Source organism: Microtus pennsylvanicus, chromosome 2 (genome assembly GCF_037038515.1).
Source record: "Microtus pennsylvanicus isolate mMicPen1 chromosome 2, mMicPen1.hap1, whole genome shotgun sequence".
Lineage (NCBI taxonomy): Eukaryota > Metazoa > Chordata > Mammalia > Rodentia > Cricetidae > Microtus > Microtus pennsylvanicus.
The window spans coordinates 97,663,811-97,682,696 of NC_134580.1; the positions used below are offsets into that span (position 1 = coordinate 97,663,811).

An 18,886-nucleotide genomic window follows, 5' to 3' on the forward strand; every position below is an offset into this window, starting at 1 on the left:
TAGTTCCAGGGAATTTGACACCCTCTTATGATACCAGCACAAGTGGTGCATAGACACACATACAATCAAAACACCCATATACAAAATAAACTATTTCAACATTCGGATTATCTAACATGTAAAAATGACACACACACACACACACACGTGATAAAATCGCAAGTGAAAAGAGTATCTTGAAATGTTAAAGCCTGGCAGTGGTCCAACATGACTTCACAGCAGACAAGCCTACACCATGAATCATAAGATTGCCTTAATTTAGCATTTGCATTTTCCCTAGACATCTCAGTGACAAGCAAACCCCGATTCAACTTGGGCTCTTCTGGGCTCATAAACAGAAAACTAAAGCTTAAGAAAATAAAAGATGCATTTGGAAAGAGAAGAGAGTAAGACAGAATACTGTTTAGAAAAGAAAAAAAAATCACAGGAAAAACAGTAAAGCACATATATAAATTAATAGGTTAAAGCAAGAATAAGAGAGAAAAGAATGAAACACAAGATAGATGAACACTGGGATCACCATGTGACCTGGTGGGTGTGCTGGGGGGCGGGGCGGGGTGCAGAACTGAGTGCTCAAGTGAGACACAGATGACACCCATATTTCAGGTTTCTGGTGCTCAGCGAGACAGTCTAGAGACAAACAAGTAACAATTAAAGGACTAGAGATGACTTAGCTAGGATGATGAAAGACTGTGATGCAGAATGTGCGGCTCAGCAATGACTAAGGTGAAATAAATCCCAAACAGGCATGGGGGAGCATGGTGAGAGTTGGCATGGTGCTTTCGGATTGGATTATATAGGCCAAGGAATGAGGGAGTGAAATAGGGAACAGGGAAAACTCCACAGGAGTCAGAGAATTTAGGCTAACAACTGAAAGTGGGACTGGGGCTTTTTCTAAGAGAACACATTAGTCCAGTCGCCTGGGAGAACTAAAAGCTAAGTCCATTGGGCATAGGGCATATCATGTTACTACTAAGAGATAAAAAGCCCCCCCCCCCACACATGTAAACACCTGAAACAAGTCAGAAAGAGAGAAAAATAAATCTGGGCAGTTTATTATAACAATGGCCCCCTAAGCAGAGTCAAACATAAAGATATCCTTAATCCATAGAGAGATATGCAAAGAACATGGTAAAGATCATCTGCTAAAACCATATTTTCACTAACCAAGTAGTCTAGATAGTTCCCAGTGTTTACATACACATGCTTGCAATCACTTCTCAATGAGGCACACCATATATGATCAAATAAATTAGAAACGAAATACCTGATGAGTAGCCCAGGAACTCATTCAACTTCCTCATCAAACCAGAAGAGATGCATTGGTTTCTTAAATGGTGTCAAATGTTCCACTACTTTATGTTACTCTATTTACTTTTACTTTATTAAAAAAAAGCTTATTATGTTATTTACTTATTATAATGACTACAAACTTGGTGCCAAGTTAATAACTTAAAAGGCAGGCGGATCTCTGTGAGTTCAAGGCCAGCCTGGTCTACAAGAGCTAGTTCCAGGACAGGGACCAAAAAGCTAAGGAGAAACCCTGTCTCGAAAATCCAAAAAAAAAGAAAAAAGAAAAAAAAAAGTCCTATGTGGACTTTTTGCAACTTTGTGGTAGCAGATAAAATGAACACTACTAATAAGAATCAAAGGGTTGAGTAGCCCTGTCACAGACCAAACTGAAAATAGTCAAGCTAAGAAAGGAATATATGCTTTCTTAAAACATTTTTTAGATTTATTTAAGTGTATTAATGTCTTGTATGTACGTGTGTCCCTGTACCACCTGCATGCCTGGTGCCATTTCTCCAGCCCAGGAATACATTTTTAAAAAGTTAATTATGCTGAACTTCTGCAGGGATCTCATCTAGCATCATGGTCTTAAATATCACCCAGAACGTGATGATTCCAAAATATGTCTCCAGGTGTAGCCTTTCTTCTGCGCACTGTCACCTGAAGGCTGAGACTCCTGTTTGCCCCACTTCTATCTTTCCCACTATGGTGTTCTGTATGTTCCCTCCCACCCTACTCTCCAAGTCAGAAGGACATGCTTAAAACCCAAGCTGAGCCACTTACCTGACTGTAGTTCCAGCACTCTGGGAGGCTGAGGCAAAGGGGAACCATTTGAGCCCTAGTTTGACACTAGTCTCAACAATATAGTGAAATCGCGTCCAAAATAAAACACCCAAGCTATCCTCTTTCAATGCTAATTGAACATGCTAACCCTCTGTTCAAATTCTTGTACTCTTCGACCAGAATCTCGCCGTGACCCATCAAGCATGCATGACGTGCTTGTATGGCACACTCTGACCCCCTCCTCCACAGTTCTGTTCTACTTACTCTCTACTCCTTGCTGCTGCTTGATCCTGACAACCAGGTTCTTAGTCCAGGGCCCCACACTTACCTCCTCTGCCTTAAGTCTTTTCTTTTTGCCAGACTAACTCTTGGCTTACTTTCCCACTCTCTTCAGATCTTGGCTTACATGTCACCCATGAGAGAGGCTTTAACATCCCACACAAAACAGCAACCTGGGTCCTTCTCCCACTTTCACTGTTGTATTTTTTAATCAACTTGTTTATAAACTTGTTGTTTATATTGTATCAACAACCACAACTAGCAATATAATTACTAGGAGAAAAATTAATTTCATTTTATTGAATGTTGAATTCTTAGTGCCCACAACAGTGCCAGGCCCAGTGCCTGATACACTAATCATTTGTTAAATGACTGAATGGACTCAGATATAAAAAAGGCTTCCTTTCTACTGATGAGGTAGGTTAAACCTAGCATGTATAATAATTACTTACAAGATAACATGATTGAGTAAAGGGAAAGGACTAGGAAGGAATGTGATATTGGAAGAGGAATTTGAAATATAATCAGAAGTTTACTAGGTGGAAAGGGTAGCTCAGAACATGACGATCTAGTCTCAGGTAACAATTTTTAACAGTAATGGGTACTCTAAAATTTATCCACTTCTCAGAGGGGAAGGGATCTGGCAATCAGGCGGGCAGGGCAGATACAGGCTCCAAGTGAAGATGCTTATAAGTCATGGATAGGAACTTTAAGTAGCACATTAAGTAAAGAAGGTTTCAAACAAACTGTACTAGAGTGTCAGCAGAGCCAAGAATGGACTTGGAACAAGCGGTATATGGCTAGGGACTGTGATGTACTCGAAAGATCAGCTAGGAAAAAGTGAGGAATGTGTTACTGTTGGTACTATATGGCACCTTAACAAAAAAAGACCAAGGAAAACAAGGACAAGGGCAAATTTCCGTCACGTAACAGGACAAATGTGAACAACCACAGAGTAACCACATGGACAACACACATCACCATAGTCAGCCTGGTTGGTGTACTCTACACAGCAATGCCAACAGTCCTCAGGCCCTCATGCCCCATCCCACTTGGGAGCAAGCAAGGCAAGTTTGAATCTTCTGGTTGATAATTAGCACTCCCACAGAATTTTATTTTCATTCTCTAGGACACACCGTTTGAGGACACTAAGGTTATTAAAGAGAAAGAGTGGGCCTAACTTAGGAGTGGAGACCGAGACACAAACCTAATTTCAGCTGCCCCACACCACTTCACCATCTTGCCCCTCATTTCTCCACAATCTCACGAACATGCACGTTCCAAATGCACATATTTCAGAGACTACATCAAGTGCCACTTTTAGAGTTATACTTTTATAAAACGTTTCCTACTTATACAGTTTTCAATCTAAATGTTACTAGTATCGATACATTTCAATCTATAGAATAATGCTGAGATTCACAGGGAAGTTCTCTTCTTTCAGAGGCTGAAGCTGTCATACCAGGAGACTAGGCATTTGAAAGGATGGAAAATTTGCTAGAGTATAATTTATTTTACCTTATTATTTTATGGGAGCAGGTTTCAAGATAGGGTTTCTCTGTGTAATCTTGGTTGTCCTGGAACTAACTCTATAGACCAGGCTGGCCTCGAATGCAGAGATCCATCTGCATTTCCCTTCCAAGCACTGGGTATTAAGGCCGTGCACCACCACTGTCTGGCTTAGTTTATTTTTTTTAATTATAATGGTCGTTGCTATCTAAACAGCTCCTGAAGTTCACAGTACAAAAGCATTACCTTTCCCAGTAATAAAACCACATGTTTTAGTCACAAAGCAATTGTTCTGATTTATTTAGTTACAGTTCCTCAAACAAATCTATCTGGATTGCTCGGTCACCCCCACACTCTGTTTATTTTCACTGCTATGTCCCCAAAAGTCAGCAAAGTACCTGACACACAGTAAGCAATTCATTAATCGTCTACTGAATTAATGTGTAAAGAAAGCATTCAAAGAGAATGGATAGGAAAAAAAAAGAGAAAAGTTAAAATGCTTGTGAATGAAGTATGTATAGGAGAGCCCTGCATGCCTGATGCAGCATGCTCTCTTGCATCACTTACAGTATCTGCGGCCGTGAGATTGATACCCAGTCCTCCAGCTCGTGTGCTTAATAGAAACACAAAGATGTCATTCCTAAAGAAAAGGGGGGAAGAACATGTTAGAAGAAAAAGGAATAATAATGCAATGTGGAAATAGACAGGAATTTCTAAAAGCAGAATCTAGGGCTACAAAGAGTGCTGGAGACTACATCACCTGACAGATGCTTTCTGTGCAAAGGTGTTCTCCCTCTAAAATTCAAATCATGGATGCTATCTTCCAATTTGAACATAAGTTTTTGCTGCCACACTAATATCTGACTGATAACTAATAAAAGTACAAACATGAAGCAGATATAACAGAAATTTGTCACTATAGAAGAGACCCCTGGCTACACCACATTACACATACACTGGTTTGCCTTCTTTCTTGTGGTTTGTTTCTGTTTATGTATTTGTATATATACATGTGCCTACATTTGGAGGTCAGAGTTCACATTGGTGTCTTCTATCTTTTTTTCCTCCATATTTTGTGAAATAGGCTTTCTCAGTAAACCTGAAGTTCATGGATAGTTTAGGCTATCTGGATAGCAAGCAGCTTGGATCCTATGATCCCTGGTTTCCCAGCACTGGGATTATCAACAAGCACTTTCATACCAGGGTCTGAACTTAGGTTCTCATGCTTAAATAGAAAACACTTTATTGACTGAACAATTTCCCAGCCTCCTACTGGCCCTATTTTTTAATTTTTTTTGAGACAAGGTCTCTCTATGTAGTCCTAGCTGTCCTGAAACTATGTAGACCATGCTGTTCTCAAACTTACAGAGAGTTCTCTTCCTCTGTCTCTTCAGTGCTGGAACCGATACCCTATTTAAAAATTACTTAATACTATCAATGGAGAGAGTGTGCATGTATGACATGTGCGTGTGCCACATGCATGTGCGTGTGGAGGTCAAAAGATAGCTTTCAGAAGTCAGTTCTCTCATTCCACCCTAGGTTCCAGGAAACAGAACCAACTCAGGTGACCAGGCCTGCTTGTCAGGAACGTTTTTAGCCATGAGCCATGCCATTAGTCCCCAATTTTAACTGGCTAGATCACGCAAAGGCAAATAAATCAGAACATAATCGTAATAGTTTGAAAGCTTATTCTCTAAGTGTGTATGAGAGAAAGGGGGAAGAGATTGCACACACACGCGACCAAATGAGCGAGCACGCACACATAAGCTCATGTGTGCCACATCAAATAAGTGGAGGTCAGAGGACAGTTTACAGGATTGGGATTCTGGCCGTTACGTTAGGTTTGGCGAATGAGTGCTGTTATCCACTGACGCTTACAACACCAACTTTAAGATGACGTAACTCAGAATAATAAGTACACCCCAGAAATTCAGGTCTGGTCATGACTTCTGTGAACTAAGTTGACTTAGGACTAACCTAGGGAAGACATTTAGGATGTATGCACTTTTAGAAAAGGCCAACTCAGTACTCACAAAGAAACAAGTAGATACAATTTGATTTCCTTTTACATTCTAAGTCCTTTTGAAGAAAAAATTACAAAGCAGCAGATGCTACCTCACTTATTAGGCAACAAATTATTTGTCAAATAAAAAAGGTCCAAGCCAGATCATGAGGGCTTTCACGCTAAGATTTACTTTATAAACAAACAGGTGTTTAACTGCAGCCTAGTTTCTCCAGAAATCCTAAGCGTAGCCTAAGATAATCTTTCATTTCCATGTTCTCATATCAGGTTACTTTCCAGAACGATTCTAACAATCTATTAAAAAGAATTATGCTAGTGAAAAACCTGTGTGATATCTACCAAATGCCAAGGGCTTTCAGCGTGTAATTCCTGAAGAAGCCTAGCATATGAACACCAGGTGGACTTCAGGGAGAGTAACTAGGTATGTGCCTGGAAGGCAGAAGGCAGCTGGGAAGACTAAGAAAAGAAGGAGATTACACACTGCTCATAGGTTCTGGAGGGTTGCAGAAATCACACACAGATGCAGTAAACATAAAAAGGAAACACAACACACACACAGAGAAGTAATATAACTAAAATAAATTAACACAAAAACTTAGATCTACAGCTGCAGAAAAAAAAATCTTGACCATGTCGTGCTCTGGAGTCCTGGCTGGCTTTAGACCTGGCTGGCTGAAACTGTAGGTGCTCACTACCGTGCCAGAGTGAAAACACTTCTGTTCTGTACTGAAAATACAACTTCTGGTGAGACATATTTAATAAAGCCGAAGTCTGGCTGTAATTAATGTAATTTAATCATAGAAAATAAGGATTACACAAATCTTGTGCTGTAATTATCAAAGGAGTTTCTATTCTAGACTATATGTCAGATTATTATAAACAAAATATCTACAGCTACTGAGAAGTTCTGTTTTACTTAATATATTTAGGGATGTTAATACAAGCTAATGTTTTAAGAGTTCTGATTAGATAAGACAAACTCCTAGAAGGCAACAGTGCAGTCTGACTACCCTCTAGGGGCTGCAGAGAAGTCACATTCAGGGTTCGCCAACTGGCAAGCTCTTTGCCTGGTGGAGTAGGGTACAGTGTCTATAAGGAACACAGGAAACCCCACACTGCACAGGCACACCTTGGCCTCAATCTCACTCTTTTTTAACATCCTACTAAGTCCCCCTTGCACCAAAATGCCTGAGCAGTACTGAGCATGAAAGGATGGGAGCGAAGCTTCTTCAATGACTGAACAAGCAGCCGAATGTAAGAGGACGCTGCAGCATCGCAACACTCTCACCCCGAAGAGAACAACCAACAGAGCCCATGCTACAGTCACTTCCCCCATGCTTCCCAAAAGGTTACCATGACTGCTCAGATACCTGCGGGGGGGGGGGGGGATCCATCTTGTAAAGGTCCGGGGATAGAAGGAAAGGAAGCAAAGGCCAACTCATCACAGAGGAAGGACCTTGTGAATGGCTCCTAGGATCACATACTGGTCACATGTTCTGAACGCTGCCAGGACATCCTGGCCAAACAGTCTTTAGTCTCAGCCAGACTTTTTCCTGGAAGGATCCCTCATAAATAAGCCTTGTATGAAGGGAATGTAAATGGCTTTTTATAGGAGTTCTTGTTTACTCTGGCTGACCTTTGAGCCACAGGGCTTGAGTTGAAACTACATTTTTTTCTTTTGATGTCTTTTCACTAATAATGAAAATATTTGGCAAAGCATGTCTTTTGTTTTGAAAAACACTTGTTTTTTTTCTCAATTTTAAGATGCCACTCAGACCTATTAGAACATCTTATGTGGGAAACTTGATAGTGTACTATGTGTATGTCTGCTGTCCTTAGAGGCCAGAAGAGAGCACTGGGTGTCCTGGAACAGGATGGTGTTAAGGATAGCTAGCTGTAAGCCACCATGTGAGTGCTGGAAATCACGCCTAGATCCTCTGCAAAAACAGTAAGAGCTCTTAACAGGCTGAGCCATCTTCAGCCCCTACAGGAGAGTTCTACAACTACTGGCACTCCTGGACCTGCTTAATGAACTATTCTTACTAAGTTAATTAGGAGATGAGCTGAATATGATCCTTCATGCCCATAATTTCAGCACTTAGAAGGCTAAGGCAGGAGGATTACTGTGAGTTCTGGGCCAGCCTGGGCTGCATATCAAGATCTTAAAAAAACAAAACAAAACAAAAACAAAACAGAAACCAAACCAAACCAAAACAAAAACCTTAACACTGAAAGAAATGGCTGTAGAGACAGCTTAATGTATAAGTGCCTACTGAGTTAGAATGAGGACAAGGAGGCAGTGACACACCTCTGTACTCCCAGGACAGAAACAGGTAGATCCCAGGGCTTAACGAGTACCAAGAGCGAGCTCCTGGCTCAACGAGAGACCCTATCGCATAAACAAACAAACAAACAAAAATTAAAAATTAAAGATGCCTGGCATTGACTTATGGCCTACAAGTTTATGGCCTCTTTCTACCTCTTCTACTCTTGGAATTTGATCAGCTATAATAGCTGTAAACTCAGTCACCAGATGTCAAATGTTACAAATCTCATTCTAATTTAGGCTACAGGTAGAGACCCTGCCTCAAATGAAACAAGAGAACAAGCCATTCAAAGACATGAGCTATATGAGACCTGTCTCAAGAAAGCAAACAAAGTAGAACAATAAATAAACAAAACTGAAATAAAAGAAATGAATAAACATAAATAGCTAGGTGCTTAATTTTCTCCTCAGGAATTAAAAAGATAAATACTAACTGGACATGTAACTAAATACCAGAAAGTCAGAAGCATTCTTATTCATATTGTAAGGTCTTAATTATTTCTCTTAATTTTTTTTCATTTTTTAAAAATGTGATTAGCCTTAAGCTGGATGTGATGAGCCGGGCGGTGGTGGCGCACACTTTAATCCAGCACTCAGGAGGCAGAGGCAGGCAGATCTCTGAGTTTGAGGCCAGCCTGGTCTACATAATGAGTTCCAGGATACCAGGGCTGTTATACAGAGAAACCCAGTCCCGAAAAACAGAAAAACAAATAAATAAACAAAAAAAAAAACATGTTTAGCCTGTATGTAAGTCTGTGTGTAGTGCCCAAGAGGCCAGAAGAGTGTCAGATTCCTTGAAACTGGAATTATAGGCTGTAGTGAGCCACTGTGTGGGGGATGGGAACTGAACCCAATCCTTGGAAGAGTAGCCAGTCTCTTAACCACGGTGCCATCTCCAGCCCCTCCCTCTACCACATTTCTCAGTTCTCTGAATGTAAGGAAGAATGCTATCAATGGGTTTAACAGACCTATCTGCAGAAAAACACGGCTTTTTCTCTGAGGAGAGCCAGACCCTGCTTAGCACATTGAGAAGCAGCACATAGGACATGAACGGTTCTTGCAAATCCCCCAAATGTAACATGTTGTAGTTGAAAGTTCACAGGCTCATTAGCAGCTAAGAGCTACAAAGAGGACAGACTGAACTCCACTGCAATTTGTCACATTGTTCTGTATCTGTAATACCAGAAAGCTTATAGGAAATGGAACACAAACACAAATTCAAAATCAGCTCTAAGAAAACTCTGAGATAGAGCCACTGTTGGCTGATGTGGAATTCCCCTTTTGTATGCTGTGGATATGTTTTGTTACCATTGGTTAATAAAGTAACTTCTTTGGCCTATAGCATGGCAGAATATAGCAAGGCAGGGAAATCCAAACAGAGACAGAGGAAGAAAGAAAGCAGAGTCAGGAAGATGTCATGTAGCTGTCCAAGGAGCCACAGCCTCGTGGTGATACACAGACTATAATAGAAATGGGTTAAGATATAAGAGCTAGTTAGGAATATGCCTGAGCTTGGCCAAACAGTGTTGTAATTAATAGTTTTTGTGTAATTATTTGGGTCTGGGTGGCCAGGAAACAAAAGTATAGTCTCCATTTACAGTTGGCACTTGTCTTGCAAATGCTAAGTGAGCACTCTATCACTGAGCTATGCCTTTAGCCTAACATTTTTTTCATAGACATTGATATCCTTTTCTTTGGGGGTCGTCATTCATATTCAGAATTTTTGTTTTGTTTTTTTGTTTTTCGAGACAGGGTTTCTTTTGTAGTTTTGGATCCTGTCCTGGAACTAGCTCTTGTAGACCAGGCTGGCCTCAAACTCACAGAGATCCACCTGCCTCTGCCTCCCGAGTGCTGGGATTAAAGGCGTGCGCCACCACCTCCCGGCTTCAGAAATCTTTATATTGCTGTAAGTAACAATGACTGTAGTTCCAGAACTCCAGAGATGGAGACGGGATATCAAGAGGTAAGGTCAGCATAAACTACTTGTAATCCTGCCTCTATTTTCAACCTTAAAAAAAAAAAAAGGAAGCCAGGCAGTGATGACACATGCCTTTAATCCTAGCACTTGGGAAGCAGAGAAAGGCAGATTTTTGAGTTTGAGGCTAGCCTCACCTACTCAGTGAGCTCTAGAACACACTACAAAGCAACAGAAAAATCCTGTCTCAAAAAACAAAACAAAAAAAGATAGACCTTTACTTTCTAAAATAGTAGGTACTGACGTGAGAAAAAAAATGGCTGTGTGTGGTAATCCATGCCTGTAATCCTAGTTAGTATTCAGGAAGAGACAAAGGCCAGCAACTCCAGGCCAGCCTGGTCTACAAAGCCAGTTCTAGCCTGTCAAGGTTACATAGCCATATCATGTTTCATATTAATATTCACATTCTTTCTTTGATCTGAATCACTCTAAGCAGACTTAGCAAACTCTGCGAATAGTAGGCACTAGGTGCTGTGGTGGTGCACACAGAGAGATGGAGACAGGAGGATACCTAGATCCCGCTATCTAGCTACTGTGTACAGCAGTAACCTCCAGGTTCAGGGAGTTGTTGGAGAGCAAACTGATGAGGAGGTCATGTAATGTTGATCTCTGACCTTCACAAACACATACAGGAACAATGTGTAATACATACACAAAAGGTAGGCAAGCTATTGACTGCTTAATAATCTAAGATGCACTGGCTGGAAACAAACTGACTGGAAGCACCTGGCCTGGACAGCCTGCCAAGCGATGACCCCTCCCCTGGGGAGGGTCAGGACCACTCCCACAGGCTATTTAGGCTTGCCATGGAGAAAGAAACACGTGGTTGTTGGGTTTGTCCACCTCCCCCCATGCTCTCCTGGCCACCTGGGAGTACAACATTTATTAAACACGGGCATTTTAATTTGGTTCAATCTGGTCTGATTCGAATTCTTAATGCGCCTGCGGAGAGGCTTTTCCAAACACAAACAAGACATCATTTAAAGCACTAGAGGGAAAAATCAAAAGAATTTCTATAATTCCCATTAAATGTTACCTGGTCTGAAAATCAGCAACCATGTCTCGTCTCTCTGAGATCTTAGATGAACCATCCAGCCTCATGTAGGTATGCTTCCTGTAAACCATATATTCCTGTCAACCAGGACAAAGGAACACAGTAAGTCTGATGCCAATCACTGCATTCTAATTCTCAAGCTTTGTCCACTGTATCCAGATATAATAAAATGTACTCAACTCATTATATACAGAATGGGTGGGAATGACTGTAAAAAGGTAGCAGGTGAGTTTATTGCTACTTTATGAAATTCAAAATCAACCTGCAACCTCAATTTAGAAACTAATCCACTGCAGATTTCTGTAGGCTTTATAAAAACAACCTCCCCCAAACAAACACAGCTTTTCAGTCACTAAGCATGTATTTTTTTCTTTTCTTTTTTTCCAACTCTGATTTGTAGTTACTTATCCTGAAATAATTTTTGAAAAGACACTGAAGTGTCCAAGGTTATTCAGAGTAGAGGTCCTCAAGTTTAGGACAGTATCTCTTCAAGTAATTTTTGGTGTCAGCAATTGGTCCCTGTCAAATCATTCTCAGCAATGAAAACAGCTGAGTGTGGCAGTAGAGCAAGGGAAATCTCAATGAATTCAAGTCGGTTTGGTCTACACGGTGAATATGATAGTAAGACTTTTCTCAATAACACACACACCAACACATTCCCAAATATAGTTGAATAAAATTTTGCTTTGTTCTTTGAGAAGAACTCATAAGAAAGCTCCAGCTAACCTAACACTGTATAACTTAATAAATAATATATTTGAATATTTTAAAACAAATTCCAGTAAACATTTCATTCTATACCATTAGCTCATTATTTCAGAGCATAACAGTTTTCTTTTTTTTTATTGATTTTTTTTTATTGAACTCTACATTTTTCTCTGCTCCCCTCCTGCCTCTCCCCTCCTCCTTCAACCCTCACCCCATGCTCACAATTTACTCAGGAGATCTTGTTTTTTTCTACTTCCCATATGTATTTTTTCATAGCTGTGAACAGAACCAGTTTCCTTTCCATAATTAATATTTATACCAGTGTCCCTTGGCCCCACCCTTGACAAATCCCTGAGGATTTGTTCTTGAATTTATAGTCTCAGTATCAGAGCAAAACAGATGACAAAGTAATTTTCCTAAGCTGAGTATGTTCTTCACATCACCTGTGAGAGGAATCACATTTTTAAGAATAGAGAGAAGATTTTAAGAGACCCAACTGGAAGAATGTTTTCCTTGTCCCAAAGTTGTGGTTCCTTAGAGAAGATCAAATTCATGCTTATTTTCCCTTTGGTTAACCAAGACCACACTACGAAAAGTTCACTGTAGAAAAGTTCATGTTCAAATCTCAACAGGGAAGCCTATTTATAAACAGACAGACATTGGCCAGATAAGGTGGTACAGGCTTGTATTCCCAGTCCTTGGGAGGCGGAGACAAAGGATCAGGAGTTTTAAGAACCACATCAGTGTTGGGTATGGTGGTACACACCTTTAATCCCAACATTCAGGAGGCAGAGGCCCAGGGAGCTCTGTGAGTTCAAGGCTAACCTGGTCTACAAGAGTGAGTTCCAGGGCTCCAAAAACTAGAGAAACCCTGTCTTGAAAAAAACAAAAACCAACCAAACAAAAAAGAACCACCTCAGCTACATAGCAAATTCAAGACCAGCCTGGGCAACATGAGACCTGAGGCAGGAAGGAAGGCACAGACATGAACACTCAGCAAAAAGTAACAGTAGTCCTTCAGCTTGTGGTCTCACTTCCCTTACTTCAATCTACCTACAGTAAAGCTGACGTTTGAAAATATGAAATAGAAAACAAGAAACAACTCATTAATAAAGTGCCCCCCCCCCGGCAGGGTTTCTTTGTCTAACAGTCCTGGCTGCCCTGGAACTCTGTATACCAGGCTAGAACACACTGTATCCACCTGGCTTTGCCACCCAAATGCTGGGATTAAAAGCATGCACCTGCCAGAAATTTTTTTTGAGATCAGATATTACTATATATATAACCCTGAACTTTTTATAGACCAGAATGCCCCTTAGCGTAAAGAGATCTACCTGCCTCTGCCTCTGAGTGCTAGGATTAAAGGCTTCTGCATACCAGGCTGATTACTAATTTTTAATTAATTAACTCTGATATACTATATTACATTTTACTTTATTATTGGCTACTAATAAATTCTTACTTGATAAACTATCTAAGGCATGTAGAGAAAAAACAGTGTGTATGTCTCGGGTTCTGGGGAGTCTTAGAATAAATAATTAATAATCATAGCTAAGGTACAACTATACATAGGTTCCAACATAATTTTTCCCTACTAAAAAAGACTAGTCAGCCAGACCTTGTGGAACAGCTCTGTAATCCCAGTTACTTGGAAGGCTAGAGCTGGTGTAGTATAAGACCTCAGATGCTCAATGAGACTATGTTTTATAATAAAAAACTGAAAGAAAACTAGGGCTACAGTTAAGTGACTATTTCAATCCCTGATACAAAAAATAACAACAACACCAGCCATCACCACCAACCAAAACCAAAAGGCCAGTAAATCCTACATACTACAAATATTTATACTGGTTTCCTGTGGCAATAATGACTTTTCCCATGAAGTAACTTTCTCTAAAATAGATCATATATTTGGACACAAAGTAAGTATCACAAAACAAAGGAAAACTGAAATATTTTTTGTAATCACATACTATACAAAAAATATTTCAGTTTTCCTTTGTTTTGTGATACTTACTTTGTGTCCAAATATATGATCTATTTTAGAGAAAGTTACTTCATGGGAAAAGTCATTATAATGGAGTAAGACTACAAGTTGATAGCAAATTAAATCCTAGTGAATATACAAACTCAAGGAGATTAAACAAACCAATGAAGACTGAGAAAGTTCTTTGAAGATAAAAATAATGGAGCTGGAGAGATGTCTCAGGTGAGAGTACTTACTGCTCATGCAGAAGACCTGAGTTTGGTTCCCAGCTCCTATATGGAGAGGTTCACAATGAGGGCCTATAATTCCTGTCCTAAGGGATCTGACACTTTCCTCTGGCAACTGGGCAACTTCACTCAGTGCACATATCCCCTAGTGCTACATACACATAAAAATGAAAATATTTAAGATCCAATTTGAAAATGAGAAGCCAGTTATTTCCTTTTACAAAGGAAATAAAAAGTTCTTAGAATCAGATGGAAATGAAGGCCACATGAAAACACAGATTTAATACAAGTAGTCCTAGGAGAAAAGTTTATAGCTTTAAGTGCTTACATTAAGAAATCAGAGAGTTCTCAAAGAGATAAGTTAACGATGTACCTTAGGGCCCTGGAAAAAGAAGAGCAAATCCCAGATCAGTAGACAGAAAGAAATCATTAAGACTAGAAATTAATAAAATGGGAAAAAACTACAAAGAATCAATTGGTTCTTTGAAAAGATACAACTGACAAACCCTCAGCTAAACTAACCAAAAGAAAGAAGCCCAGCGGTTAGGGCCCATGCCTTTAATCCCAGAACTTGGGAGGGAAAAGCAGGCAGATCTCTATGCGATAGAAGCTGCTGTCTACAGAGTTAGGTCCAGGACAGCCAGGGCTGGACCCCTGTCTCTAAAACCCCAAAACAACAACAACAATACCACCACAAAACAAAACCTTCTATAATAAGCAACGAGATTGAAGCAGTAAATAAGTATTTTTGGTACAATGGATTTACTGGTGAATTATACCACAGCTCCAAAGAACTAAAACCAGTGCATCTCAAACTATTTCATAAAATAGGAAAGGGACATTACAAAACTTCTTTTTTATAAAGCTAATATTACCCTGATACAAGAAAAATAATAAAAAATTATAGACCAATTTCCTTGAACTTAGAATAAAAAAAATTCAACAAAATACTAGCAAACTGAATTTAAAAACACATCAAAAAAAATATCATTCACCATGACCAAGTTGGGTTTCTTCCAGAGATACAGACATGGTTTGATACTTGAAAACCAATAAATGTGACAGATAAATGGACTCAAGGGACAGAAATTACACTCTTACCTTGAGAGGTACAGAAAAGATTCTTAGGGTGCTGGCTCAGCAGCTAAAAACACTTGTTGCTCTGGAGAGGCCCAGGTTTGACTCCCAGTACCCACATGGTGGCTCACAACCATCTTTAACTCCAGATTCAGGGGGATCCAAAGCCCTTCTCTGACTTCCCCGACACTAGGCATGCATATAGAACACATACATAAATGTAGACAAAACATTCATTTTTTTTTTTTTTTTTGGTGTTTTGAGACAGAGTTCCTCTGTAGCTTCTTGAGCCTGTCCTGGAACTAGCTCTTGTAGACCTGGAACTATCTCTTGTCAAACTCACAGAGATTCGCTTGCCTCTGCCTCCCGAGTGCTGGGATTAAAGGCGTGTGCCACTACGGCCCGGCTGACAAAACATTCTTATACATAAAATAAAATATAAATGAATGTAAAAGGCTTTTGACAAAATCCAACATCACTTCATGTTAAAAGCCCCGAAGAAACTTGAAACAGAAGAAACAACTCAACATAATAAATGCTATATATAACAAAACTACAGCTAACCTTAAATGGGGGGAAAACCTCAAAGAATTCCATTAAAATCAGGAACAAGATAAGAGAGCCCACTTTCTTCACATGTATTCCATATAGTGCTGGAAGTGTTCGTCTGAGCAGTAAGAGAAGCAAACACAAAGCATACAAACAGGAAAAGAAGGTGGCAAAGTACCCCTGACTGCAGACGATAAGATTCTATACTATAAGATAACATAAAGACTGCATCAAAAAACAATCAACAGATAAGCGTTTTCAGCAAAGTGGCAGGATACCAAGTTAACACATAAATATCATTAGCCTTCCTATGTACAAATGACAACCTAAAAAGGAAACCAGGGAGGGGGGTAGAGAGATGGTGCAGCAGTTAAGAGCACTTAACAGCTCCTCCAAAGGTTTGATTTCCAGCACCCACAAGGCAGCTTACAGCTACCTACTGTAAGTCCAGTTCCAAGGAGACCTGATGCCCTCTTCTGGCCTGCTCAGGTACTACATCCACATACTGTACACACCCAATATATATAAAATAAAAAGGGGAAAAATAGAAAAACAATTCTTTTCACAATAACGTAAAACAAGCAAACAAACAAAAAACAGTCCCAAAATAAACTTAATCAATATGGAACACATTTACAAAGAAAAAATTAATTTATTTTATTTGTGCAGTGCCTGCATTTGTGTGCATGTACGCATATGTGCACACACACACATGACTCTGAGGGAGTGCCCTCAGAGTCAGAAGGGCATCAGATCCCCTACAGCTGAAGACAGGTGACTTTGAGCTGCCTGATGTGAGTGTTGGGAACTGAACTTGGGTTCTCCATCTTTCCAACGTGTGTAATGAAAAATTTAAATACTCCTAGGAAGACATTAGAAGATGGAAAGACCTTCCATGCTCATGGATGGGAAGAAAGCAATAAATACTGTGAACAATGCTGTCTAAAATAGGCAATCTACAAATTTAATACAATTTCCATCAAAATTCCAGTGGCATTCTTCACAAGAAAAAGAAACGCTAAATTTCATATGGAAGCTCAAGAGATTCTAGATATCCAAAGCATCTTGAGCAAAATAAATACTGTTGGAGCTATTATCAGACCTAATGTCAAGTCACAGTACAGAGCCATTGCATTGAAAGCAGCATAGTACTGGCATAAAAACTGACTCACAGATCAAGGGAATAGAAGAGAAGATTGAGTGCCAAGGCTATACAACTATAGATGCCTGATTTTTGACAAAAATACAAAAAAAAAAAACATTGGAGAAAACTGCTGAGAAAACTGGCTATCTACATGTAGACAAACGAACGAAAGCAAGTCCTTATCTTTTCATTCTGCACAAAACTCAACTCCAAATAGATCAAGGGCCTCAATATTACAGCTGAAACTCTGAAATTGCATAAGAAAACATAGGGACACACTTTGAGATAAAGGCACAGGCAAGTAATTTCTAAATAGAACACTAACCACTCAGACTATAAATAAGGCTGATAATTAAAAATCACGTGAAATCAAGAAGCTGCTGTATAGAAAAAAAATGTTCCCTGAGTTACGAGACAGCCTACAGAATAGGTGAAAAAAATTCTCTGCCAGTGTGTACCAGACAGGATTAGTGTGTAGAATATAGAAAGAACTCAAAAAAAAACCCCAAAAAACTCAACACTAATAAAAGGAATAATTCTATTAAAAAAGAGGGGCGGCATGGAACTAGAGTTCTCAAAGTAAGAATTGTAGTTAGTGGTGGCAGTGCAAGCCTTTAATCCCAGCATTAGGGAGACAGACATAGGCAGATCTCTGTTGAGTTTGAGGCCAGCCTGGTCTACAGAATAAGTTCCAGACAGCCAAGGCTATACAGAAACCCTGTCTTTTTTTTTTTTAATATTTCTTTGTTTGTTTATTTATTATGCATAAAGTGTTAGTTTCCATGTCTGCCTACATGCCAGAAGAGGGCATCAGACCTCATTATAGCTAGCTGTTTATTCTATCTATCTATCTATCTATCTATCTATCTATCTATCTATCTATCTATCTATCTATCTATCTATCTATCTATCTATCCTGTATACAGTGTTAGTTTCTATGTCTGCCTACATGCCAGAAGAGGGCATCAGATCTCATAGCTAGCTGTAAGCCACTATGTGGTTGCTGGGAATTGAACTCAGGACCTCTGGAAGAACAGTCAGTGTTCTTAACCTCTGAGCCATCTTTCCAGCCCCAGAAACCCTGTCTTGAAAAATCAAAAAAAAGAACTATAAATGGCCAGCAAACAATTTAAAAATTGTTCAACATCATTAGCCGCTAGGGAAATGTAAAGTAAAATTACTTTGAAACTCCATCTCACCAGAGGAATAATGGTTATTATCAAGAATATAAATGACACCTACTTGATGGCATAGATCTTTAATCCCAGCACTCAGGAAACAGAGGCAGGTAGATTTCTGTGAGTTTGAGGCCAGCCAGTATTACACAGAGAGTTGCACAACAGTCAAGGATACACAGAGAGATCAAGAGAGACAGCGACACAAATGACGCCAAATGCTGGAATGTATCAAGAAAGGGGGAACACTTATCTACTATCTACTGCACTGTATCAGTGCAAAGTGGTATATCAATTACGGAAATTACTTCCACACCCATGTTCAATATTGCTCTATTCACAACAGCTAGTAAATGGAATTAGGTGAGATGTATACCAGCATGAACGGGTAATAAAAATGTGGCACACAAACACAATGGAATTTTATTCTGCAGTAAAGAAAAATGAGTATTTTTGGAGTTTTTCTATGTTAACAGTTCTGGCTGCCCTGGAACTTTGTAGACCAGGCTGCCTCAAACTCAGAGATCTGTTTGCCTCTGCCTCCCGAGTGCTGGGATTAAAGGCATGTACCACCATCCAGTTAGAAAAATGATTTTTTTTAAAGATTTGCAGGAAAATGGATGAAACTAGAAACAGTGTCAAGTGATGTATGTTTAATTTTGAATGCTTGAAGAGGTCAACAAGCTAGAAAGGCCCATGAGAATGGTGGGGGGAATAGGAGGGCATATTATTTAAAAATATTTTTTTTACTATTCATTGGTGTTTGACATGCATGACTAT

At 39.6% G+C, this 18,886-nt stretch overlaps 1 protein-coding gene across 1 annotated transcript in view; it reads right to left on the bottom strand.

Moving 5' to 3' along the window:
* The window catches only part of Ino80 (INO80 complex ATPase subunit), a 104,612-nt gene that overhangs the window by 13,556 nt on the left and 72,170 nt on the right, over positions 1–18,886 (bottom strand). The window contains exons 28-29 of the mRNA XM_075961821.1: positions 11,222–11,316; positions 4,429–4,501 (exon numbers count right to left, since the gene is read on the bottom strand). Coding sequence (XP_075817936.1) covers positions 4,429–4,501; positions 11,222–11,316 — 168 coding nt within the window. The remainder of the gene's footprint in view (positions 1–4,428; positions 4,502–11,221; positions 11,317–18,886) is intronic.